At 42.8% G+C, this 21743-nt stretch overlaps 2 protein-coding genes across 4 annotated transcripts in view; one reads left to right on the top strand and one right to left on the bottom strand.

Moving 5' to 3' along the window:
* Positions 1 to 286: 286 nt before the first annotated feature.
* C2CD4A (C2 calcium dependent domain containing 4A) lies at positions 287 to 2027 on the bottom strand. Its single transcript, XM_059180682.1, has 2 exons — positions 1954 to 2027; positions 287 to 1860 (listed from the first exon to the last, which is right to left on the bottom strand). Exon 2 carries the CDS (start codon positions 1456 to 1458, stop codon positions 388 to 390), a length of 1071 nt encoding a protein of 356 aa, XP_059036665.1. The 5' UTR covers positions 1459 to 1860; positions 1954 to 2027; the 3' UTR covers positions 287 to 387.
* Positions 2028 to 9672: 7645 nt separating this feature from the next.
* Positions 9673 to 21743, top strand: part of VPS13C (vacuolar protein sorting 13 homolog C) — a 179826-nt gene continuing 167755 nt past the window's right edge. For all 3 annotated transcript variants that reach the window (XR_009355410.1, XM_059180680.1, XM_059180679.1), the window contains exon 1: positions 9673 to 9802. Coding sequence is in view for 2 of the 3 variants with exons in the window: in XM_059180680.1 (XP_059036663.1) it covers positions 9703 to 9802 (100 nt within the window). In the remaining variant the exon portion in view is untranslated. The remainder of the gene's footprint in view (positions 9803 to 21743) is intronic.

The raw sequence follows: 21743 nt of genomic DNA, 5'->3' as shown, positions 1-21743 counted from the left end.
AGTTGAGAGGTTGGGGCAAAGAGATCACCAGCACACCCTCTAGTTTTAACACTTCCTGTGATCCAGAGTCTCCCAACAGAGCAGTGGGGAGCATGAAGTCGCAATTGTCTATCTATATTGGGGAAGATGAAGTGCAATTGTATGTCTATATTGGGAACCACTCCTGCAGAACACCATACCATTTGCTGAAATGAATTTTGAAGGTATTACACAAAATACTACGTCCTTTATTGTGATAAATCTAGCAATGTATGTGCTAATATTGGACTGAACAAAGGCCTGAATATAAAAATAAATAGCATTTATTTTGTCCGAAGCGGCTGTAAGGGTCCGAGGTCCCAGCGCGCGGAGAGCGCCCCAAGGGGAGGGCCCGAGGCCCGAGCGCCCTCAGGGGAGCAGCAGGGAGCCCAGCAGCAGCTCGCCCTGGCCCAGCCAGCGGCCCCGCTCGCGGCCACGGCCCCGCTTCTCCGCCTGGACGCGCACGGCCAGGCGGCGCACCTGCTCCTCCGACAGCCCGTCCAGGCACACGTCCTGGTCGAAGGCGGCCTTGCGGCTCGGCCGCACCACGGCGCTGCGCTGCGGGCGCGTCTTGCCTGGAGAGCGCAGGACGAAGCTGACGCGGCAGCCCACGGCGCGGGGCTCGGCGGTCCCTGCGGGCAGGCCCTCGGCGCCGAGCAGCCGCACGCGGAGCCGCCCGCTGGCCCGGCTGTACTCGGCGGCCAGGCGCAGGGCGCCCCCGTCGCGGCCCAGGGCCACGGTGCCCTCGGCCTCCAGGCGCTCGGGCCGCGGGTCGGGGCCAGGCGATGGAGGCGACGGCGGGGACGCGGAGGGGGCCCGGGCCGGGGGCCGGGAGCCGGCGCCGCGCTCGTCGTCATCGTAGTCCCCGCTGGACACGGAGCGGGCGCGCGCCAGGCCACGGCCCCCCGGGGCCCGCAGCGCGCGGCTCAGCAGTCCTTCGGGGGCGCGCAGGAGGCGGTGGGCGCGGGGCGGCGGCGCGGGCACGTCCGGGGTCTGCCGGGGGCCGGCGGGGAGCGCGGGGTCGGGGTCCGGGGCTGCGCCCGGGAGCAGGAGCGGGGCGGCGCCGGCGCCCCCGAGGAAGAGTGACTCCTTGCGGCGGGTGTGCGGGCTCTCGAGCAGCGCGCAGAAGCCGTAGGCAGTGCGTGCGCGCGGCAGGTGCGGCAGCGAGAGCGCGGCCTGCGAGCGCGGGTCCCAGTCCGTGTGCCCGGCGCCGTCGTCGATTTCTACCGCTTGGATCCAGGAAACCCGAAGCGCAGCCAGGGCGGTGCCCGGCGCAAGTCGCGGGGGGATACAGAACTCAGGGATGCGGTCCGGAGTGAGCACGTTTTCCCACGCGGCGGGCGTGAGGGCCGGGACTTGGTGGCCGCGGGTCCGAAGAATCCCGTTCCTGCCCTTCAGGAGGCGCTCGGGACCCAAGCGGAGCCTCTCCAGGCACCACATAAGGTGGCGGATGCGGGATGCGAGGACACTGCGGGTGCTGGTCAGCCTGCACTTCACAATGTTACACCAGTCGTCGCAGGGAGCTCTGCAAGGCGCCGCAATTCCCGTGTCTTTTCTCCTACTTTAGGGGTGCTTTCTTCTTCCTCCCCTGGGACTATTCCAGCTGCCCTTCTCGCTGCTATTGCGAGCTATGTCTCAGTGACTGATGAACAATCGTTTTTCTCTTGTCTCTAGCAGTCCTGTACACTTCGGGGCTTGTTGATTTAATCTCGATCCTCCGCTAGCCCAAGGAGGAGGCTCTCAAAATGTTGGCCTCTCACTTTGGTCGTGCCGTCCTCAGTGCCAAGAAGAGCTTTGCTTGTGCAATCGTTTCCCGAATCCTTGGATTATTGCACTCTAGTCCTTGGCGAGAATTAGAATAATAATTATTATCCCCTCTAGGACTCACGGCTTGCTCCCAGGAGAGTTAAACAAGGTGGGTTCCTCCTCCCGTACCTGGGGTCCGGTGTCAGATGGGTGTCTGCACGGTTCTGCCTGAGGCACCCAGCCAGGGAGGCGCGTCACCTCCGCAAAGTTCAAAGCGCGCGCGGCCCGATTCAGCACCGCTGTTCAAGGACAGCCGGCCTGAGCCTTTATACTTGCAGCCCCGACCGCCGGCCAATGCGCGGGCGCGAAAGACGCTGCTTGGTAACCCGATGCCAGGCCTTCCGCTCTGCCACGTGGCTACGTGGACTGCGCAAATTCAAAACATCCAGTTCCTTCTCTCCCTTATGCCTGGTGGGTCTGTTATTCTCAGAAACCCTAAACAAGTTTCTATTTTCTCACGTGCTAAAAAGGTTAAATCTCGACTATATCGAGAGTCATTGGGAGCATCGCCGCAGGTATGAATGTGAATCCACTGAAGCACTCTTCGCCCACCACTAAAAGAAGATGCAAGTCGGGTTTGTCTTATTTTTTACCTAATACCGTCCCTGTCCTCCAAAAAGCCAGCCTTCGAAGTTTCTTACCTGCTTTCTGATGTTCAGACCTGATTTTAAATGTATTTTCTTTGTTGATTAGAATTCATTCGGTACCGGAACCTTATGGAGTGCTGCAAATATTCCATATCTTGATCTGGGTGCGGTTACAGAGGTGTTTCCATATGTTAAGAAATCAGTTAGTATACACTTAAAATTACGTGTAAGATTGTGTGTATCTCATATGGTAATTAAAAATCACAACCCATTTCTTAAGCCTTTGCGTGCTGATTTTTGATTGGGAATATATACTCCTGCATACAACTGCTGTTGGAACCATGCTTTGAAGGCACCCTCGCCACCTCTGGCCTTTCTAGGCTGTCTCCACCTGGGAGACCCTTTTTATTCCTTTTGAAAACTGACCTATGTTCATTCTGTAGAACTGCTACCGGCTAGCTCAGCTTAAAAGAGATCTGAGGCATTTTGTTCAGAATTTGGGTGTATGCTATTTCTGCTTAAAATCCTTCCTTGTAAGTTAATTGTTTCTCCAAATAATGTTTAGTAATTAAACAAAATAAGGTTCAGTAAATTAAATTCATCCAAAGGGTTTTAGGATGGGACATGTGCATTTTGTTTTCAGGGTATACATACACAGGCACTGTGCTCCATGATTTACACAATAGTCTCTAGAACTGTCACATAAACTTGCGAATTGTGATTATTCCTAGTAACTTACCATGTTCGCAGTGTTGGGAAATGGAGGTAATAATACACATTAGTGAGCATAAATGAGTTGCTTTGGGAATTAAATGAATCTAATAATGTAAAATATTTAGCATTGTGCCTGGAACATGGTAAGAGCTAGATACACAGAAGTTGCAATTATTATTAATGATAATAAAAATAGAAGAGACACTATTGAGTGCTGTGGTTAAGAAAACTGGATCTGGGGGCGCCTGGGTGGCTCAGTGGGTTAAAGCCTCTGCCTTCAGCTCATGATCTCAGGGTCCTGGGATGGATGGCTACATGGGGCTCTCTGCTCCGCAGGGAGCCTGCTTCCTCCTCTCTTTCTGCCTGCCTCTCTGCCTACTCGTGATTTCTGTCTGTCAAACAGATAAATAAAATCTTAAAAAAAAAAAAAAAAAAAAAAAACCCGGGTCTGAAGTCAGATCTGGTTTTGATTGTAGAATAACTCCTTATTATGACATGAGCAAGTTACTAAAGCTTTCCAAGCCCCTGTATCAAATGTACAATTGTAGTTGGGACATTTAAGAGGTAATGAAATTAACGATGTTATAAAAGAGACCCAGGAGAGCTCCCTCATCCCTTCTGAGAATAATAGTATGTACCTATAGGGTTGTCATAAGTATATACTAAGATTATGCATGTTAAGAGTTGAGCATACAACCTAATATACACAATGTCTGATATAATATTTGTTATTACAGAAGAGAACAAGTGCTCATTAGTTCATTTATTCATTCAAAGCAATGTTTATTGAATGCTACCTGAGTTTTAGCCTCCATCTTAGGCACGTGGATCCAGGCTATACAAGATCACATCAGCTATATACATCTATCAAAGGAGCAATGATGAGGATGAAATATTTGAATTCTGTCTAGCAGAGGCAGAAGCGAGAAGAAACTATTGAACAGGATTTATATATTTAGTCTTGGCAGGGAGGCAGCGTTGACAGATCCCTGGGCTTGCCATGCCCTTGACTAGTTACTTCTTTGTCTTTATATCATCTCCATGCCTGGCCCAGATTCTTGGGGGGCAATGCTAAATTTATGGGAGAATGATTGCTGAATTCTATATACACTTGAGAATGTGTTTTGGCTCACATTTTGTCAGGAAACAAGAGGCTGTTAGCTCTGCAAGTGAGAGCCCAGAGAGCCCTTGGTTAAAATGGGGAGGTTCACCATCTGAGAAGTTGTTAAGCAAAGCTATGCTGTGGTGGGAGAAAGGATAAAAGCACCAGAGCATGAGAAATGATTTATGGGTGAAGAAATACAGACTTTGGAATACATCTGTACAAGGTTGAATCTATTTATGCAAATTTTTAGCTGTAGGACTATGGGCAAGTTAGTTAACCTCTTTGAATCTAAGTTGTAAAATGAGAGTAATAATATATACTACACAAGACTGTTGTGTTAAAAATACATGAAATGTCTGGCACACAGTAAGTGCTGGTGAGCTTTTAGCTGTTATTATTATACAGGTTTGCTTAGTCAGGGATTAGCTGATTCAAAAACATTTTTCTTTGTGGCAGATTTGCTTTGTTTTTATTAACAATGCACCTTCTTCAGAGACACTTTAGAAGCATTTCCTGTGTAAGGTTTCTTGAAAGCAGCAGGCTTGTCTTTGAATGGCTGGTCCCCTGTGGCCCCATTAAGCTTTATGTTTTCCTTACCTTAGAAGCCTGAGCCACAAAGTACTTGGGAAGATGGTGTAACAGGATCCAGCCCTTTGTCTGGAACACACAAATCTCCTCAGAGGAAGGCTGTGGCACTTCAGGGCTCATAGCTAGAACCGTGGGAACATCCAGTAACGGAGCTCTAAAATAATTTGGTGAAGTGAGGGTGAATAGATCACATAGCATCCAGGCCAGAGGTGTTCTTGTAGTAGGAGGAAACTGAACAATATAGACTTAAAAAAATAATAAATTGGAGGTCAGGTGTCACAGAAAGCAAGAAAAAGAGAGCTTACAACCAAACAAAAAAACACCAGTGCTCTGGCTTATCTGTCTTTCTGATTCAAGGAAGTAGAGTATGGAGCTATGGAAAAAACAGACCAGGGAGTCAGGACATTGAGTTTTAGCTCTGACAGTCACTAACTTGTTGTGGAACATTAGCAAGTCCCTTAATTCTCTTTCCTACTCACTGTATCCACCTGTCAAAGGAGGGGGGTTGGATTAGCCAGATTTGTTTTCCTCTGGTTCTCAAATTCTGCAATCTACCCCAGTGCTTTCTGCCAGCTAATCTTCCTGCATTTTCTGATAGTCCATGGTGTTATACTTGTTCTCTAGCTTTCTTCTCCATTTCCTTCTTTCCCCCCCAAAGCCCTTTTGCTTTCTCTCAACAAAAGGTAAGGAAATAGCATGTGGGTATGAGGTATTGCAAAGTTAGAAATTCTTACTTTTCAGTTTTTAAGCAAGAGTTGTTAATTTTTTATTTGCATGTGAGAGAGAGAGAGTGCACACACACGGGTGAGTTGGTGGGAGGGACAGGGAGAGAGGGAGAGAGAGAACCTTAAGCAGACCCCTCTACAGCGCAGAGCCCAATATGGGGCTCAATCTCATGACCCTGAGATCATGACCTGAACTGAAATTAAGAGTTGGAGAGTAAAAAAAAAAAAAAAGAAAAAAAAATTGAACACTTTACTGACTGAGCCACCCAGGCAACCCAAGAGTTGTTAATTTTTAACAAGTGTTCCTAATTTTGATTTTAACACGGAAATTGTAGTTTGCTCACTGGTTTTTACTGCTCAGTCCCACATTGCAGTTTACTTTTTTTTTTTTTTTTTTAAGATTTTATTTATTTATTTGACACAAGGAGATCATTTATTTGACACGCAAAGAGCCCGATGCGGGGCTCAAACCCAGGACTCCAAGATCATGACCTGAGCTGAAGGCAGAGGCCCAACCCACTGAGCCACCTAGGTGCCCCGCAGTTTACTTTTGCAATTGATTTTGTTGTCTCATTATTCTTAAGTTAGATTGAATGTAAGAACTGTAATTACTACAATGTTTATTTTCTTTAAACCTCCATATCCAAACTCCTTTGGGTATAGTGCTATACATCAGAGTGTCATGATACTTCTTTACATTACTTTGTTTTAGATTAGGACTGTAAATATCTGATTTCTTCAAGAAGTATGTAGGATTTGGAGCATTGCTGTGTGCACCTTATCATACTGTCAAAACATACTTAAAAAGTGAAATACTAAAATTTGCAAGCTTTTTCTACTATGTTGTAATAGCATTATTAATTCTGACAATAGGGGCACCTGGGTGGCTCAGTGGGTTAAGCCTCTGCCTTCTACTCAAGTCATGATCTCAGGGTCCTGGGATCGAGTCCCGCATCGGGCTCTCTGCTCAGCAGGGAGCCTGCTTTTCCCTCTCTCTGCCTGCCTCTCTGCCTATTTGTGATCTCTCTCTTTCTGTCAAATAAATAAATAAAATCTTTAGAAATAAATTTTAAAAAATACTGACAATATTAAGCTGAAGTTTCTGCCTCAAGATTTTCTATTCTTTGATTAAACTTCCAAAGTAAGATCTCTGAGAATTACTACTAGCCTAGCAGTGATTTAACTACAATTATTGAAAGAGGAAAGGGTGGCGATGTTCAGGGAGCTAAAGGAAATTAATGCCTGCTATGTAATTTTTGGTAAATTGCTTAATATTCTTGACTTATTTTCCTGTAAAATGGGGCAGTATCACTACCTGCATTACTTATCCCACAGATTTTTTTGTGAGGATTACAAATGAAAATGCATACCTTGGCATAATAATGGTATCATAGCTCATGAGTTAAAACTGAATATTAATAAAATGGAATAATGCCTATAAAAACACACATTATTCTTTCAAAAGTGTAAAGTACCATAGAAGTGCAAGGAATTACTATTATACAAGGATTAGTATTGCTCACGTCTCCCAGCAGATTATGCCTTCTGTTTCATTTGCTTGGCCATTCTATTTCTGCTTGTGGCATCTTCGTATCATCTTGCACTGTTACTTATATATCATACGTCCTTGCATTGTTTGCTTAACTGTTTTATGGTGCATGCCTATCCCAACCAGATCATAGTACTGGTTTTTTTTGTTTTTGTTTTTGTTTTGTTGTTGTTGTTGTTTTTGTTACTGTTGTTTTTGCTTTCCCTTCAGTACATAGTTGGTGTGAGTACACAAGGGGAGAGAGATTATTGGAGGAGGATGGGCGGACTAGAAACACCTTGGGGACAGTTAGAGGAGGGCGTCAAAACAGTGGAAAGTTACTGGGTATTTTTGAGCATATGACTAACTTGAGTTCAGCTGTGCTTTAGAAACTAGCTCCATGGCAGCGTGCAGATGGTTGGAGAAGGGAGAAAAAGGAGGCCAGTTAGAAGGTGATTACATGCTCCAGGTGAAATATAAGAAGAATTTAGGAAATGTGACAGAAGCAGAATAGACAGGTTTGGCTTTTCATTGGTTGCAGATAGTGAAGGAAAGAAGTGCACAGTGCCTCCTAGGTATTTTGTCAAGGCGACTGAGCAACGAAAAACAAATGGTTAAGGACATATTTTCTGTGTATATGCATGAAGGATAGAGGTGGGTATTGATAGTACTGATTAGTATTGGTTCTTTCTTTACATCCATTTTACATAACACAATTGCAGACATTTTGACTTCTCTTTGATCTTGTCTTAGTCCATTCAGGCTGCTATAAAAAAGTACCATAAACTGTGGTTAAAAATTTCTCACAGTTTTGAATATTGGAAGTCCAATATCACAATGCCAGGCAATTTAGAATCTGGTGAAGACCCACTTCCTGGTTCATAGATGGGTGTTTTCTTGTTGTGTTCTCAACATGCAAAAGTAGAGGGAGCTCTCTGTATTTTTTTTTTCTTTTTTTTGGGGGGGTGGTCTTTTTAAAAAGGGTACTAATTCTATTCATGAGGATTTTGCTTAATTACCTAACGACCTAAATATCACCTTAGGGCCCCATCTCCTAATACCATCACGTTGAGGATTAGGATTTCAACATAGAATTTTGGGGAACACAAATATTTGGTTGATAGCAGTTCTTTAGGAGCAATTCACTGTTTTTCAGACATTACATGTTAACAAGTGCTTCTTCTTCTTCTTCTTTTTTTTTTTTAAAAGATTTTATTTATTTATTTGACAGAGATCACAAGTAGGCAGAGTGGTGGTGGTGGGGGGGAGCAGGCTCCCTGCCAAGCAGAGAGCCCAACGCGACATGGTGTTCCATCCCAGGACCCTGAGATCAGGACCCCAGCAGAAGGCAGAGGCTCAAGGCAGTGAGCCACCCAGGCGCCCCAATAAATGCTTCTGACTACAATAACCTTAGTATTTAGGTTTATTTCTGTTCTCAACAGCTTTTTGAAATCTATTTTAAGAAAAAACAAAGGGATTCAATGGGTGGTTAAATTTTGTTAAGATCGAGTTCTTGCACTATAAAAGCCCCCACTTTCAATGTCTTGCCACACTAGACCAGTTCAAGGACAGTATGGAAGAAAGTAACATATAATTAACAGCTAACCCATACTTAAAGAAAATAAAGTAAGTACTACCTCTGTTCTTCATTTCCCTAATGAGGTAACTAAGAAACGGCTCCTGAGTAAACTAAAAGTGAGTCAAGCACAGAAGGGCAAGAACACAATGCATATTCAGTTGCCATTTTTTTTTAAAAGATTTTATTTACTTAACAGAGAGAGATCACAAGTAGATGGAGAGGCAGGCAGAGAGAGAGAGAGAGAGAGAGAGAAGCAGGCTCCCTGCTGAGCAGAGAGCCCGATGCGGGACTCGATCGCAGGACCCTGAGATCATGACCTGAGCCGAAGGCAGCGGCTTAACCCACTGAGCCACCCAGGCGCCCTTCAGTTGCCATTTTATCTTTCATCCTAGGACACAGTTCTGTTCCCTCTCCTTTCACTTCTAAAATTTTAAAATTAAAATTTTCAAGAAGCAAAAAGAAACGGAGATGTTGCCCCAGGCGGGGTTAATGTAGCAGGACAGGGTGCAGGTCTTCTTTCTCCAGCTGACACACGGGTGAAAGGGTAGTTGCCTAGGAGGCTCCTAGGATGAACTTGGGGCCTGGGAGGCGCCGGACCCCCTGGGTCGGGTCCGCTCCGCTGGGGGAAGGCGAGGCGCTGGGAGCAGCTTTTGTCCAGGACGGTGAGCTCTGCGGACCCAAGACCGACAGGAGGCGACGGCAGGCAAACAGAGCGACCTCGTAGAGGTCGCTGTGCTCAGTAACTCCTTCCTGCCCTTTTTCTTAACGTCCTTCCCGTTTGGTGCCTTGGGCGCGGCTCCCCGTAGCACCCCCGCCCGCCCTCGGGTGACGGGCGGCAGCAGCAGAGACACAGCCAGCTTGCAGCTCACCGCCCGCGTCCTGGGATTCCCAGCGGCGGCGGCGGCGGCGGCGCGCCTGCGCACAGCCCGGGTCACGCGCGCAGCGCGGGGGCGGGCCGGCGCCCGCGGGGCTGTCATTCGCGGCGCGCACCGCCGCCCTCAGCAGCGCCGGGCGGTTCCGGCTCCTCCCTCTCCCGGTGCCTCAGCCCCACCATGGTGCTGGAGTCGGTGGTCGCGGACTTGCTGAACCGCTTCCTGGGGGACTATGTGGAGAACCTCAACAAGTCCCAGCTGAAGCTGGGGATCTGGGGCGGTAAGCGAGAGGGTGCGGCCGGTGGGCTGCGGCGCTGGCGAAGGGGCCCACGCTGCGGGCTCCTCTTGCCCGGACCCAGCCCGGGCCCGGCTCCCTCCGCCGCCCGAGACTCCGCCTCCGGGGAGGGCCCTCGGCTGCCCCCCCCCCCCCCCCCCGGGGCGGCAGGTGCGCGATGCCGGGAGGCCTGTGCCCGCTTCCGCCGCCGCGGTGTCCCGGGTACCAGCCTGGGGTGGGGAGAGGCTGCAGGGTCGTGCTCGCGCTGCCCGAGTTCCCGCCTTCCGCGTCCCGGAGGCGGTCTCCCAGCTCTGTCCCGCCGTGCCCTCCTCGGAGGGTCCTCTCGCTGCCCTCAGTCTGGCCCCGTTGGCTCGACGGGGCTTTCTCCTCCAGCACCGCGTGCAGTGGGGATGGCTGCGTGGTCACACACGCCTAATAAAGTGGCACCAAGGAAGAAGAAAAAGGAAATTGCGTTTCGCAGTTAACCTTCTCTTGGCATTTTATGGCGAGCAGGACCTGGCTTCCTTCTTTTTAGGATTGCAGGATTGGAGCAGGGATCTGTGTTGGCCCTGGAAGATCATTCCTACAGGCCTGTTTAGTATGGCTTCTTAGAGTACTTTGAGCTTTTGAGAAGACGACTTCTTCCCTTAATATTTACTTCACCTCAGTAGGAGATGACTTTCAGTTTTGTTTTGGATGATAGAAAAAAATAATTCAAGCCACGACAGGCATCATCATTAATTAGGTGTATGCCCCAAACACAAACGTTTCTGTCCTCAACACTGAGTGTTTAGAAATAGTAAGTAGTATGTTTGCACACTTCAGAAAAGATTATTTGCACTGATAATGCATATTAAGCTTTGGGGATCTTGGGGATACAGTTTCACACTACAAGAGACTTTTGGGAGTTTTGTCAGCTTTGGAAGGAAATTCAAAGAACTATTCAAATGGATGGAACTGCTTTTAATTTAGTCAACAAATAGTTACAGACCCACGCTGTCCCATAGGGTGGCCATCAGCCCTGCGGCTCTTAGGCGCTTGAAATGTAGTGAGTGTGAATTGAGACTTGCTGTTAAGTCTGAAATGAGGTGGAGTTTTGAAAATAGTAGGAAAAAGAGTGTAAGATCTCAATCTTTCATGTTGATTATATGTTGAAATAGTAATTATATTGGGTTAATTAAAATTCATTCCCCGTTTCTTTTTGCTTTTTTAAAAAAACTTGGTTCCTGAAATTTATAATTGCATATGTGAACCATATATTTATACTGAGCAGTGTTGTTACAGAGCCAGGAGTACTGCCCTGGTTGGGGAGGAGCCTTTTTGGATAGGTCGCTGATCATTTGATTGGTTCTGTGTGGTTTGCCCAACACTACATCCTTTGTGTGCCCTCCCCCAACGCTAATAAAATGCAGGAGAAAGAGAAGTAAAGGAGGAGACATTAGAGGAATTAAATTTCTGGTGCCTTCTGTAGGAGCCAACTCTTTCTTCAGAATACTGTTGAATACAAATTATTCTTCTTAGTCCGTAAACATTATTATTATTATTAAGATTTTTATTTATTAGAGATAGAAAGTGAGGGACCACCGGCAAGGTGAGGGGCAGAAGAAGAAGCAAGCTCTGCACTGAGTAAAGAGCCCCCTGTGGGGCTCAATCCTAGGAATCTGGGATCATGACCCCATCAGAAGGCAGACACTTAACTGACTGAGCCACCCAGGTTCCCCTCTAGTCCGTAAACATTATTGGAAATCTGAAAAGGGACTGGGCTAGCATTTAGGAAACATGGGTTCTAGGTTGTTGTATTGGATAAACCACTAGCCTTTCTTCTTGTTAGTTTCTTCATCGTACTTTAGACTTTAAAAGGAAAAAAAATCATACCAAATAATATAATATTCCCACGTGGTCACTGCTCAAAATCACCTGCCAAGTTAAAACGGTGTGCCCTATTTATGTCAGATTTATTTTTAAAGAAACAAAGTTTATGGGTATATTCAAAGATTTCTTCTCTACCAAATTTTTCTATCCTTTTTCTTTAAAATTGGAAGTTGGAATAAGTATCATATGAGGGGCCTTCCAGTGCCAGTACTCTGATTTTAGTTGTACGTGTTTTTACTATGAAATTGTGAACTATGCTTCCTGGGGATTTTGAACTTTTTCACATCTGAAATTAAAGCGCCACAATATTATGTCATTTATTCCTCTCTTTTTTAGTGGACTTTATTTTCTTTCACCTCATTTTCTTTCTTTTAGAATGAGGTATGCTGCCAATGGCAAACTCACTTTATAATAAGCCTCAGAAAAGAAACTCCTTTCTTTCAGGAATTGTATCCATTAGAAGTCTAATCTGGGATTCCCTCAGTTTTATCAACCTACATCTCTGCTTCTGTGAAGTGTTGCCACCATTTATTTTTGTGGTTGTTATTAAGGAAAGTTTTATAGATATTATTCAGTGTATTTTATGACACTAATTCTCCCACTGAAAAAGAAAGGCGAGATATGTGAGTTATTTTTCTGCTCTGAAAATATTCCTGAAGAAATGTATCTTTAACCTTTTGTGGTAAACAAGTGGGTATGTTAATGGAATAGCTGATATTTATGACATCCATAATACAAATTTTATAAACAATTGAAATTTATATATTCTTATTTGAAAACTATTTGTTGTAGTAAATAAGGTTTATGTGTCATAAACCTTGGCTGTTTCCATTTTTTCTGTTGTTAAATTTTCACATCTTGGGATGCCTGGTGGCTCAGTCGATTAAGTGTCTGCCTTCAGCTCAGGTCATGATCCCAGTGTCCTGGGATCAAGTCCCACATGGGGCTCCCTGCTCAACGGAGAGCCTGCTTCTCTCTCTCTGCCTGCCACTTCCCCTGCTTGTGTGCTCGCTTTCTCTCTGACAAATAAATCTATAAAAAATTATTTTTCACATCCTGAGAAAAGAATTCAACCTGTGAAAATTTCACAGGGCTGATCTTACTATTCTTTAGAAACACATGGAAAACTAAAGTGATACATCTTAACTGGAATATTTGACTAGGCTAAAGCGGTGATTTTTAACTGTCTGAGACATTTTTGGTTGTCACATTTAGTAGCAGAGTTGTGCTACTAGGATCTAATGGGCATACTGCTGTAGCATACTGCTACACCCTGCAATGAATAGGAATAGGACAGCTCCTCACAACAAAGAATTATCTAGCTGAAAATATTTGTTGAGAAACTCAGCTCTGAGGAGAATATTGAGATTGACTTTTTCATTTTTTTTTAGATTTTTTTTCTTTTTTAAAAAAGATTTTATTTATTTATTTAACAGAGAGAGAGAGAGAGAGAGAGATCACAAGTAGGCAGAGACAGGGGGTGGGGGGGATCAGGCTCCCCACTGAGCAGAGAGTCCAATGTGGGGCTCAATCCCAGGACCCTGAGATTATGACCGGAGCTGAAGGCAGAGGCTTAACCCACTGAGCCCCCCAGGCGCCCCTGTCTTCTTCATTTTTAAGGGACCTTCTGGGTGCTGAACACAATGTAGTAAGAAGTGAAAAAGAACTTAGAGAATGTGTATGCCTCATGAAATTTACAGTTTAAGAAGGAAACATGTCTTAAGTGATTGAAAGGTATCATCTTGGTAAGAATGCAAAATGATGTCAGGAAGTAGTTTCAAAAGTCTAAATATTGTGTAGACAATTTGAAAAGGATTGTGTGCATTTATTCATACATACATAGACATTCACAGTGAAATTCATGATGAACAAAAAGTTGTAGAATAAAAAGGATGAGGAAATTTTATTTGAAAGTCTAGAAACAGGAAGTATACTATGGAAATTGCCTTTAAATTGGAGAAGCCAAAAAAAAAAGCTGTCTTTTTCTTTTTTCTGTTTTTATTCTTTTCTTTTCTTTCTTTTTTTTTTTTTTAATTTTATTTATTAATTTGACAGAGAGAAATCACAAGTAGATGGAGAGGCAGCCAGAGAGAGAGAGAGATAGGGAAGCAGGCTCCCCGCTGAGCAGAGTCGGTCCCAGGACCCTGAGATCATGACCTGAGCCGAAGGCAGTGGCTTAACCCACTGAGCCACCCAGGTGCCCCTCTTTTATTTTTTTGATTGATTTATTTTTTTAAGATTTTTTTTTTTAAAGATTTTATTTATTTATTTGACAGAGAGAAATTACAAGTACACTGAGAGGCAGGCAGAGAGAGAGAGAAGGAAGCAGGCTCCCCGCTGAGCAGAGAGCCCGATGCGGGACTCGATCCCAGAACCCCGAGATCATGACCTGAGCCGAAGGCAGCGGCTCAACCCACTGAGCCACCCAGGTGCCCCAAGATTTTGTTTTTTTATTTGACACAGAAAGAAGGAGCACAAGCAGGGGGAGCAGCAAAGGGAGAGGGAGAAGCAGGCTCTCCTTTGAGCAGGGAGCCCGATGTACACCTGGAACGCAGTGTGGGCCTGGATCCCAGGCCCATGGGATCATAACCTCAATCGAAATCAGATGCTTAACGACTAAGCCACCTAAGCACCCCTGTTTTTATTCTTTCAAAGATTTTTTTTTTTTAATGCCAAACAATTCCTGTGTGTGTGTTTAAGATTTTATTTATTTATTTGTCAGAGAGTGAGAGAGCACAAGCTGGGGGAGCAGCAAACAGAGGGAGAAGCAGGCTCCCTGCTGAGCTAGGAGCACTGACTAGGAGGGACTCAATCCCAGGACCCTGGCTGGGATCATGACCTGAGCCAAAGGCAGACAGTTACCCTACTGAGCCACCCAGGCGTCCCAATTCCCAATACAGTGATTTAAGTTGAATATCTTTTAAAAAACCTTGTTGTAGGAAAATGAGGCCCTGATTATTTACTAACTGTGGGACCTGTAGCAAAACATTTTAATTCTTTAAGCCTCATTTTCCTTATCTGTAAATTGAGGAAATAGCACTGTGTTTGGGACTAAATGATTTGAAAATCCTTTGTACTTATAATTGTTAAATTGTTAATACTGATAGTAATATGACAAACAAACCTGGCTGAGTTATGAAAATAGCTTGCTTTGTTTTATTTTCATGAATATGTTTCTTCTAGGCTTTATTTAAACTTAGGGTTTTCATACTCTGTAGTTTGACAGTTTGGTATAGCGCTAACACAACACATCTAAACACTTATTTTCCAAACTTCTTAAAAAAAAACCCACTTACATTTGAATTTAACTTAAAATACTTATATTTTATATAAGTATATATACTTATATCCCAGCAGGTTTGTAAGTCAGGTTTTCAAAGGCTCAGAAAAATATGTGGTGGCATGTTGCTTGCTTGTTCAGTTAGGAAGGGTTTTGTTCTCTAGAAACTGGTACCTAAAATAAATTGTACAGCCCTTAGCCATTTGAGCTGTGTCCAGGATATAATTGTTTTAAGAGTAACATGTTTTTGAAAAGGTATGTTGAAATGCCTTATCTTTTGCAACTTGATTTAAGTAGTATTAAGCAATGTAGAATCTTGTCAGTTTGATTTTTCGAAATGTTTTACTATGGAATGTCAGCAGGAAAATCCTTCATTCCGAATTCTCACTTCCATTTGATGGGTAGAGTATACAAGAGGCTGGGATGTATTGGCTCCAGGGAGTGGCTACAGTGACCAGGGATAGAAGCCAGGTGGAGTGCCCACAGAGTTCGTAGCTCTGCAAACCATGCTGAGCCGGTGCTGATGACTGTGCTGTCCTTCACCTCAGGCCTGACACTTTTCCGCCAGCTGCCAGATACTGTTGGGAGTAGAGCAGCTTAAGGAAAGAGGGATCTAATTCCATCTTTGATACTGCCTAGTTATGTGGCTTTTGGCAAGTCACTGACAAGTGACTCCTAGTTTCTTGTCTGTAAATGAGGTGGTTAGGCAAGGTCATCTCTTCTGGCTTTTAACCTTTGTGATTTGAACAAGGCCAGAGCAGAGTGATCTCCTTCATTAGTTGTCTTTGTGCCTCTTGCTCTTCTTACATAGTGGGAAATTATGATCACGGCATCTTTCCTCTTTGTTCTTCATTCAGAATGGTGAGGGAAGAGTCACAGTCGTGAAAGTGAAATGTTACAAATTCAAATCTAATATTTTACATTGTCCTAACTGGTAGCTGTAGAGTAGCTTGAGAATACAGGAAAAAGTAGGCCTCTTTGCTTCTTTTTAACCTTGACAAATAAAACATAGCCGTATCAAGATATTTCTAAACTTGTAGAGGAATTCTTTTTTTGCCCTTTCTTCCCTGCCAGCACCTGGTGTAGTGAAGGCCACATTTGTCAGTAGCTTGTCCTATATATAGCATGTAAAATAAATAACAAAGTTCAGTATTGTAATACATATTTAGGTTCAGATATTATCAAAGCAATGCTTAAAAACTTAATTTGAAAATAACCTTGCCACCCTTTTAAAAGCATCATAAATTAAAAATTCCTCCCTTTTCCAGAAAAAAACAAAACAAAACTGGAGGTTGGTAGTTTGATAACCATTTTGCTTGGAAGCTCTGCTACACTACTCGTTTATGAGATCCCTGAAATGTTCCTGAAAGGGAGAAAGTTGGTAATCTGGCAGCTTTCCACCTTTCTTTGCCAAGACTTCCTATTTGAACAGGGAAATGGAAAGAGTAAGAGTCAATTGTTTCCTCTCACGATGTCTCCCAAGACAAAGTCTCTAAACTATTAAAGGGAGTTCTGTGGGAGGTGCCTACGTGGCTCTGTTGGAGGAGGGAGGGGCAGAGGAGAGTGACAAAAGTGTGACTCTTGATCTTGGGATTGTGTTTCAAGCCCCACATGAGGTATAGGGATTACTTAAATAAATCTTACAAGAAAAAGGAGCCTGTTAACTAAATTAGTTAATTTGGGTTGAATGGAAATGTTCAATTGAAATGAATTGCTACAATAGTTTCTTCAGTATTCTTTACTAAAACAATGGTTATTAAAATAATTTGATTTATGCTTTAAAAAACCGTTCAGTCATTTACATTAGTTCACTTTTTGAGAATGAGTATGTCTCAGTATTTTGATATACTTTCAAGTAATGAGTCTGTGATACATAAAGGAAACAAAATAAATATATAGCATTACATTTTTTTAATGTTTTTTTTTTTAATGTTTTATTTATTTATTTGACAGACAGAGATCACAAGTAGAGGGAGAGGTAGGCAGAGAGAGAGAGAGAGGAAGCTGGCTCCCCACCGCAGAGAGCCTGATGCGGGGTTCGATCCCAGAACCCTGAGATCATGACCAGAGCCGAAGGCAGAGGCCTTAACCCACTGAGCCACCCAGGCATCCCAGCATTATGAATTTTTTTTTATTGTTTTATAATATGCAAAACTAGTTTCATGGAGTAGGCATGGCATTTTTGTTTGTTGGGCTGTTTTGTTTTGTTTTTAAACAGTTTTAAATTAATATCTGTTTTATGTTAACAACATTGACCAGGGAGTCAGGAGACCGAGGTTTTTTACTACACTGCTACACAATAATTGTATGATTTTAGATAAACCACCTGATATTTTTAGGCTTTATTTTTCTCCTATGTAAAGTGAGCAGGAATTAGGTTTAAAGATCTTTATGGTTCTGAATAGTTATAACTTATGAATTTCTGTCTTTGTTTTTGGAAAAATGTAGATTTATGAAAAGTACTATGATGACCATCTCCTGCTTCTGTGTTTTCCACTGTGCCACTCTCCTTTCTTCTGATAATCCTCCTAACATAAACCTTGACTCTATCCTTTTTTACTGGTTTTGTCCTTGTTAGGTTTACTGATTTTAGTTTCCCTTTTGGTTTGGGATTTTTTTCACACTCTTAAAATGCAAAGACCAAAAGTGGATCCACCAACTACACAGGCCTCTCAATGTATGGCATTTTTTCTCCACAAAGAAGATAGAATTATTTTCAGAATTAAGATTCTCTACCCATTCTGCTCTGCTCTTTGGGAGACAGTGTGATATTCTGAGCAAAACACTGGGCATCAGAAAATTTGAGCCCTGGCTCTACCACTTACTAGGTTGACATAGTGTCCTTAGGCCAGTCATTTAGCCTTCCTGTGCCTCAGTTTCTTTTGCTTGATGTCTATGTCCTGTCTCCTTCAATGGAAGATCAAGAAAGGTAGCTCAAAGAGTGTTTTCTGAAATAGAACGATTTTATGTTCTTTTCTTTTTAAAAAAGATTTTATTTATTTATTTGACAGACAGTGAGAGAGGTGACACACAAGCAGGGGGAGTGGGAGAGGGAGGAGGTTTCTTGCTGAGCAGAAATCCTGATGTGGGGCTTGATCCCAGGACCCTGGGATCATGACCTGAGCCAAAGGCAGACACTTAACAACTGAGCCACCCAGGCGCCCTTCTCAATTTTATGTTCTTATTGTAGTTGTCCTACTCTAGTATAATATGCATTCTAAATCAATTATGTCAGTGTTTATTGAGCTTCTACTATGAGGAGAATCAGTAAGGAATTTATAATCAAGTTGGGGATTTAGGTAGTTAAGTACCATAAGAAAGATATAGATAAACTTCTGTGAAAGTTCAGACAGATTATTTCTGCCTGGAAGTATTTAACATCAGTACTGTCTTTCTTCATTTATTTTGTAAGCTATTAGGTGCTTTAGAATCCATTCTTGAATTTAGGCTTGTTTCATATTACGCCAGTACCATTTCATTTGTATTCCTAAATGTACTAAGTTGGTTGTTTTCTTTAATTTAGCAACATTTCTTTTTTTTTTTTTTTAAAGATTTTATTTATTTATTTGACAGATAGAGATCACAAGTAGGTAGAGAGGCAAGCAGAGAGAGAGAGAGAGGAGGAAGCAGGCTCCCTGCCGAGCAGAGAGCCCGATGCGGGACTCGATCCCAGGACCCTGAGATCATGACCTGAGCCGAAGGCAGCGGCTTAACCCACTGAGCCACCCAGGCGCCCCCGCAACATTTCTTTTTCTATTGTATTTTTTTGAGGTGACTCCAACTCTGCTTACCTTGGTGTCACTTGCTAATTTAATGGATTTACTATCATTTTCATCTTCTGGTTCATTAGTAAAGATTATTAGATAAATTTTGATCCAGGTACTTCTGAAAATACTCTTTATGATTAACTTTGGGGCACTTGGGTGGCTTGGTTGGTTGGGCGTCTGCCATCAACTCAGGTCATGATCCCATGGTCCTGGATTGGAGTCCTGTGTCTGGCTCCCTGCTCAGTGAGGAGTCTGCTTCTCCCTCTGCCCCTCCCTCTGCTTGTGCAAGTGCTCTAGCTCTCTTTCCTCTAGCAAGAATAAATAAATAAATAAATATTTAAGATTAACTATGAAACTCTATGTATGACTCCCTAACTATGTATGCTCATCAAAATAATTTTAGTTTATTACTGAGAATCATAATGTGAGAATGAGAAACCTCTTCTGAAACACAGACTGTACTTACTGCTTACTCTCACTCTTTAGGCCTGTCAGTTCATCATAAAGGGGAATCACTTCATAGAACTTCCTTCCTTGTCTATCACCATTGTCTCCATGGAACTTTTCCATGGGATTAGAGACACCTGATTGTGGAACTGGCTTTAGTGCCCTTCTTGCTGTCAGTGTTAAGTTTATCTAGTTTATCCATCTCCAATTCATTCTTTTTCTTGTTTGTTTTTTAAAGTTTTTTTTCTTAAAGATTTTATTTATTTCTTTGACAGAGAGAGAGATAGCAAGCAGGCAGAGCAGCAGGCAGAGAGGGGGGGAAGCAAGCTCCCCGCTGAGCAGAGAGCCCGATGCTGGGCTCAATCCCAGGACCCTGAGATCATGACCTGAGCTGAAGGCAGAGGCTCAGCCCACTGAGCCACCCAGGTGCCCCTGTTTTTTAAAGTTTTGACTCGAATATTTACCCTTTCTCCAGATTTTCAGGAACTTTGGTCTCTGTTCTTAGCTCTGTGATCTGGCTATAGCAATAAAGTTATTTGTTTATATATGGAATTATTATGCTATCTTGAAGTAGAACAGGAAATTAAATATTAACTTTTCCTTACTATCCAGTTAAATATAAAATGGTTGATATTTAGGAGGGGGTCTGCTTTAATCTTAGTCTTATAAATTATTTTTTATATAAACAGAATTTCTGACATTCCGAGGATAGGCAGTTCAACTCCTGCATATATATCTGCAGAAAAGCAGGCAGTTGAGTGGAAGAATACATGTTAGCACAGTGCATAACCTAGATAAAGCACTCAGCTGCTGGTTGAATGAATGCACTTTCACCCTGGTGTTAATCTGCAATTTGCTACTATCCCTCCCCTTTTCTTTGTACTGAGGCTAGTGGCTCCTCCTTCAGTGCAAATAACTTATAGAATGTGTCATTCTTATTTCGTTGTTATATTTACTGTTTGTTAGATAGCATTCACATTTTTCAGAGAGGGAATATGCATTTGTTTGCTAAACCATAAGCAGAAATAAGATTTTTTTAAATGCTTCTCTAAGTAAGTTGACTATTAGATATAAGAGGAATGTATATAAAATATATTGAGCTCCTATTGATGTTAGAAGTTACCTGTGCTTTGTTTTCCATTTTTATTATAATTTATATAATTTAAAATAAAAATCATATTTAATTACTATAAAAACTTAAAAAACCTAAAAAAAATTAATTAAAAAAATCCTTAATCCTGTTAACAATAATCTCTTTGTCTGACTTTCTAAGAATACTTGTTTAACTCTGTTAGCCATTGGTAGTTTTCAGTATTTCACTTTTAAATACCACCTATTCATTGAAGAATCAAAGTGCCACTGTGCTAGAAACAGCCTACTTTTTATAAGCACATTCATATTTTTACATATATTATGTTAGTGTCTTAATAATTATTTTAAAAATTACTTCATATCTAATGCAGATTTTTCATGAGAACTCTTGGTGACTCTTGACCCATGAGTGGGGAATCACTGGGTTGATGAATCCAGATTCATGAGCAAGTTCACAAGTCTCTATATGGGTCTTAGATCTTGTTAAACTAGTTTGGATTGCTTCCAATATGTACTAACATTTGTGCAGTTTACTTCTTTTGTCTTGAATAGAGTTCCTAGTTGTAATTATTTATAATTCATTTTCTGAAGGAATTAAATCCAGGAATATTTTTCTTTTTTATGTAATTTTTGCACATAATACTTCCTTTTTTTACCCCCATGAACACCAAGTTTAATCGAAATTCCCTTGTCTAGAGAGGAAGATATGAGCTGAGAGAATAGGATCAAAGTAACAGTACTGGTCATACACATAATACTTCTTAAGGACTTTTTTTCCCCCCAGTTCCAGAACACATGTCTGTTTTCTACAACAGCTTTACCCCTGCATTTGGTCTGTGATACCATCTTGTCAATTCTACCTATAACTTCTTACTCTGACTTTGCCTTTTTGACCCTGAAGTTACTATTTCAGGTTTTAATTTCTACTTAGTATATTTTTCTTTTTCTTTCTTTCTCTTCCTTCCTTCCTTTCTCTCACTTGAGATAGAGCACGTATAAGCAGGGAGAAGGGCAGAGGGAGAGGGAGAGAGAATCTTTTTTTTTTTTTTTAATTTAATTTAATTTATTTTCAGTGTTCTAAAATTCATTGTTTATGCACCACACCCAGTGCTCCATGCAATATGTGCCCTCCGTAATACCCACCACTTGGCTCCCCCAACCTCCCATCCCCCCACCCCTTCAAAACCCTCAGATTGTTTTTTAGAGTCCATAGTCTCTCATGGTTCATCTCCCCTTCCAATTTCCTTCAACTCCTTTCGCTACTCCATCTACCCATGTCCTCCGTGTTATTTGTTATGCTCCCCAAATAAGTGAAACCGTATGATAATTGACTCTCTGCTTGACCTACTTCACTCAGCATAATCTCTTCCAGTCCCATCCATGTTGATACAAAAGTTGGGTATTCATTCTTTCTGATGGATGCATAATACTCCATAGTGTATATGGACCACATCTTCCTTATCCATTTGTCCATTGAAGGGCATTTTGG

This window comes from Mustela lutreola, chromosome 7 (genome assembly GCF_030435805.1).
Source record: "Mustela lutreola isolate mMusLut2 chromosome 7, mMusLut2.pri, whole genome shotgun sequence".
Classification (NCBI taxonomy): Eukaryota; Metazoa; Chordata; class Mammalia; order Carnivora; family Mustelidae; genus Mustela; species Mustela lutreola.
Note: the sequence above shows the minus strand (reverse complement) of the source record. Positions and strands in the feature narration are given on the sequence as shown.

What these genes read in the sequence shown, in the direction of transcription:
- C2CD4A (XM_059180682.1), bottom strand. Translation starts at nt 1,458, where the DNA reads ATGTGGTGCCTGGAGAGGCTCCGCTTGGGTCCCGAGCGCCTCCTGAAG.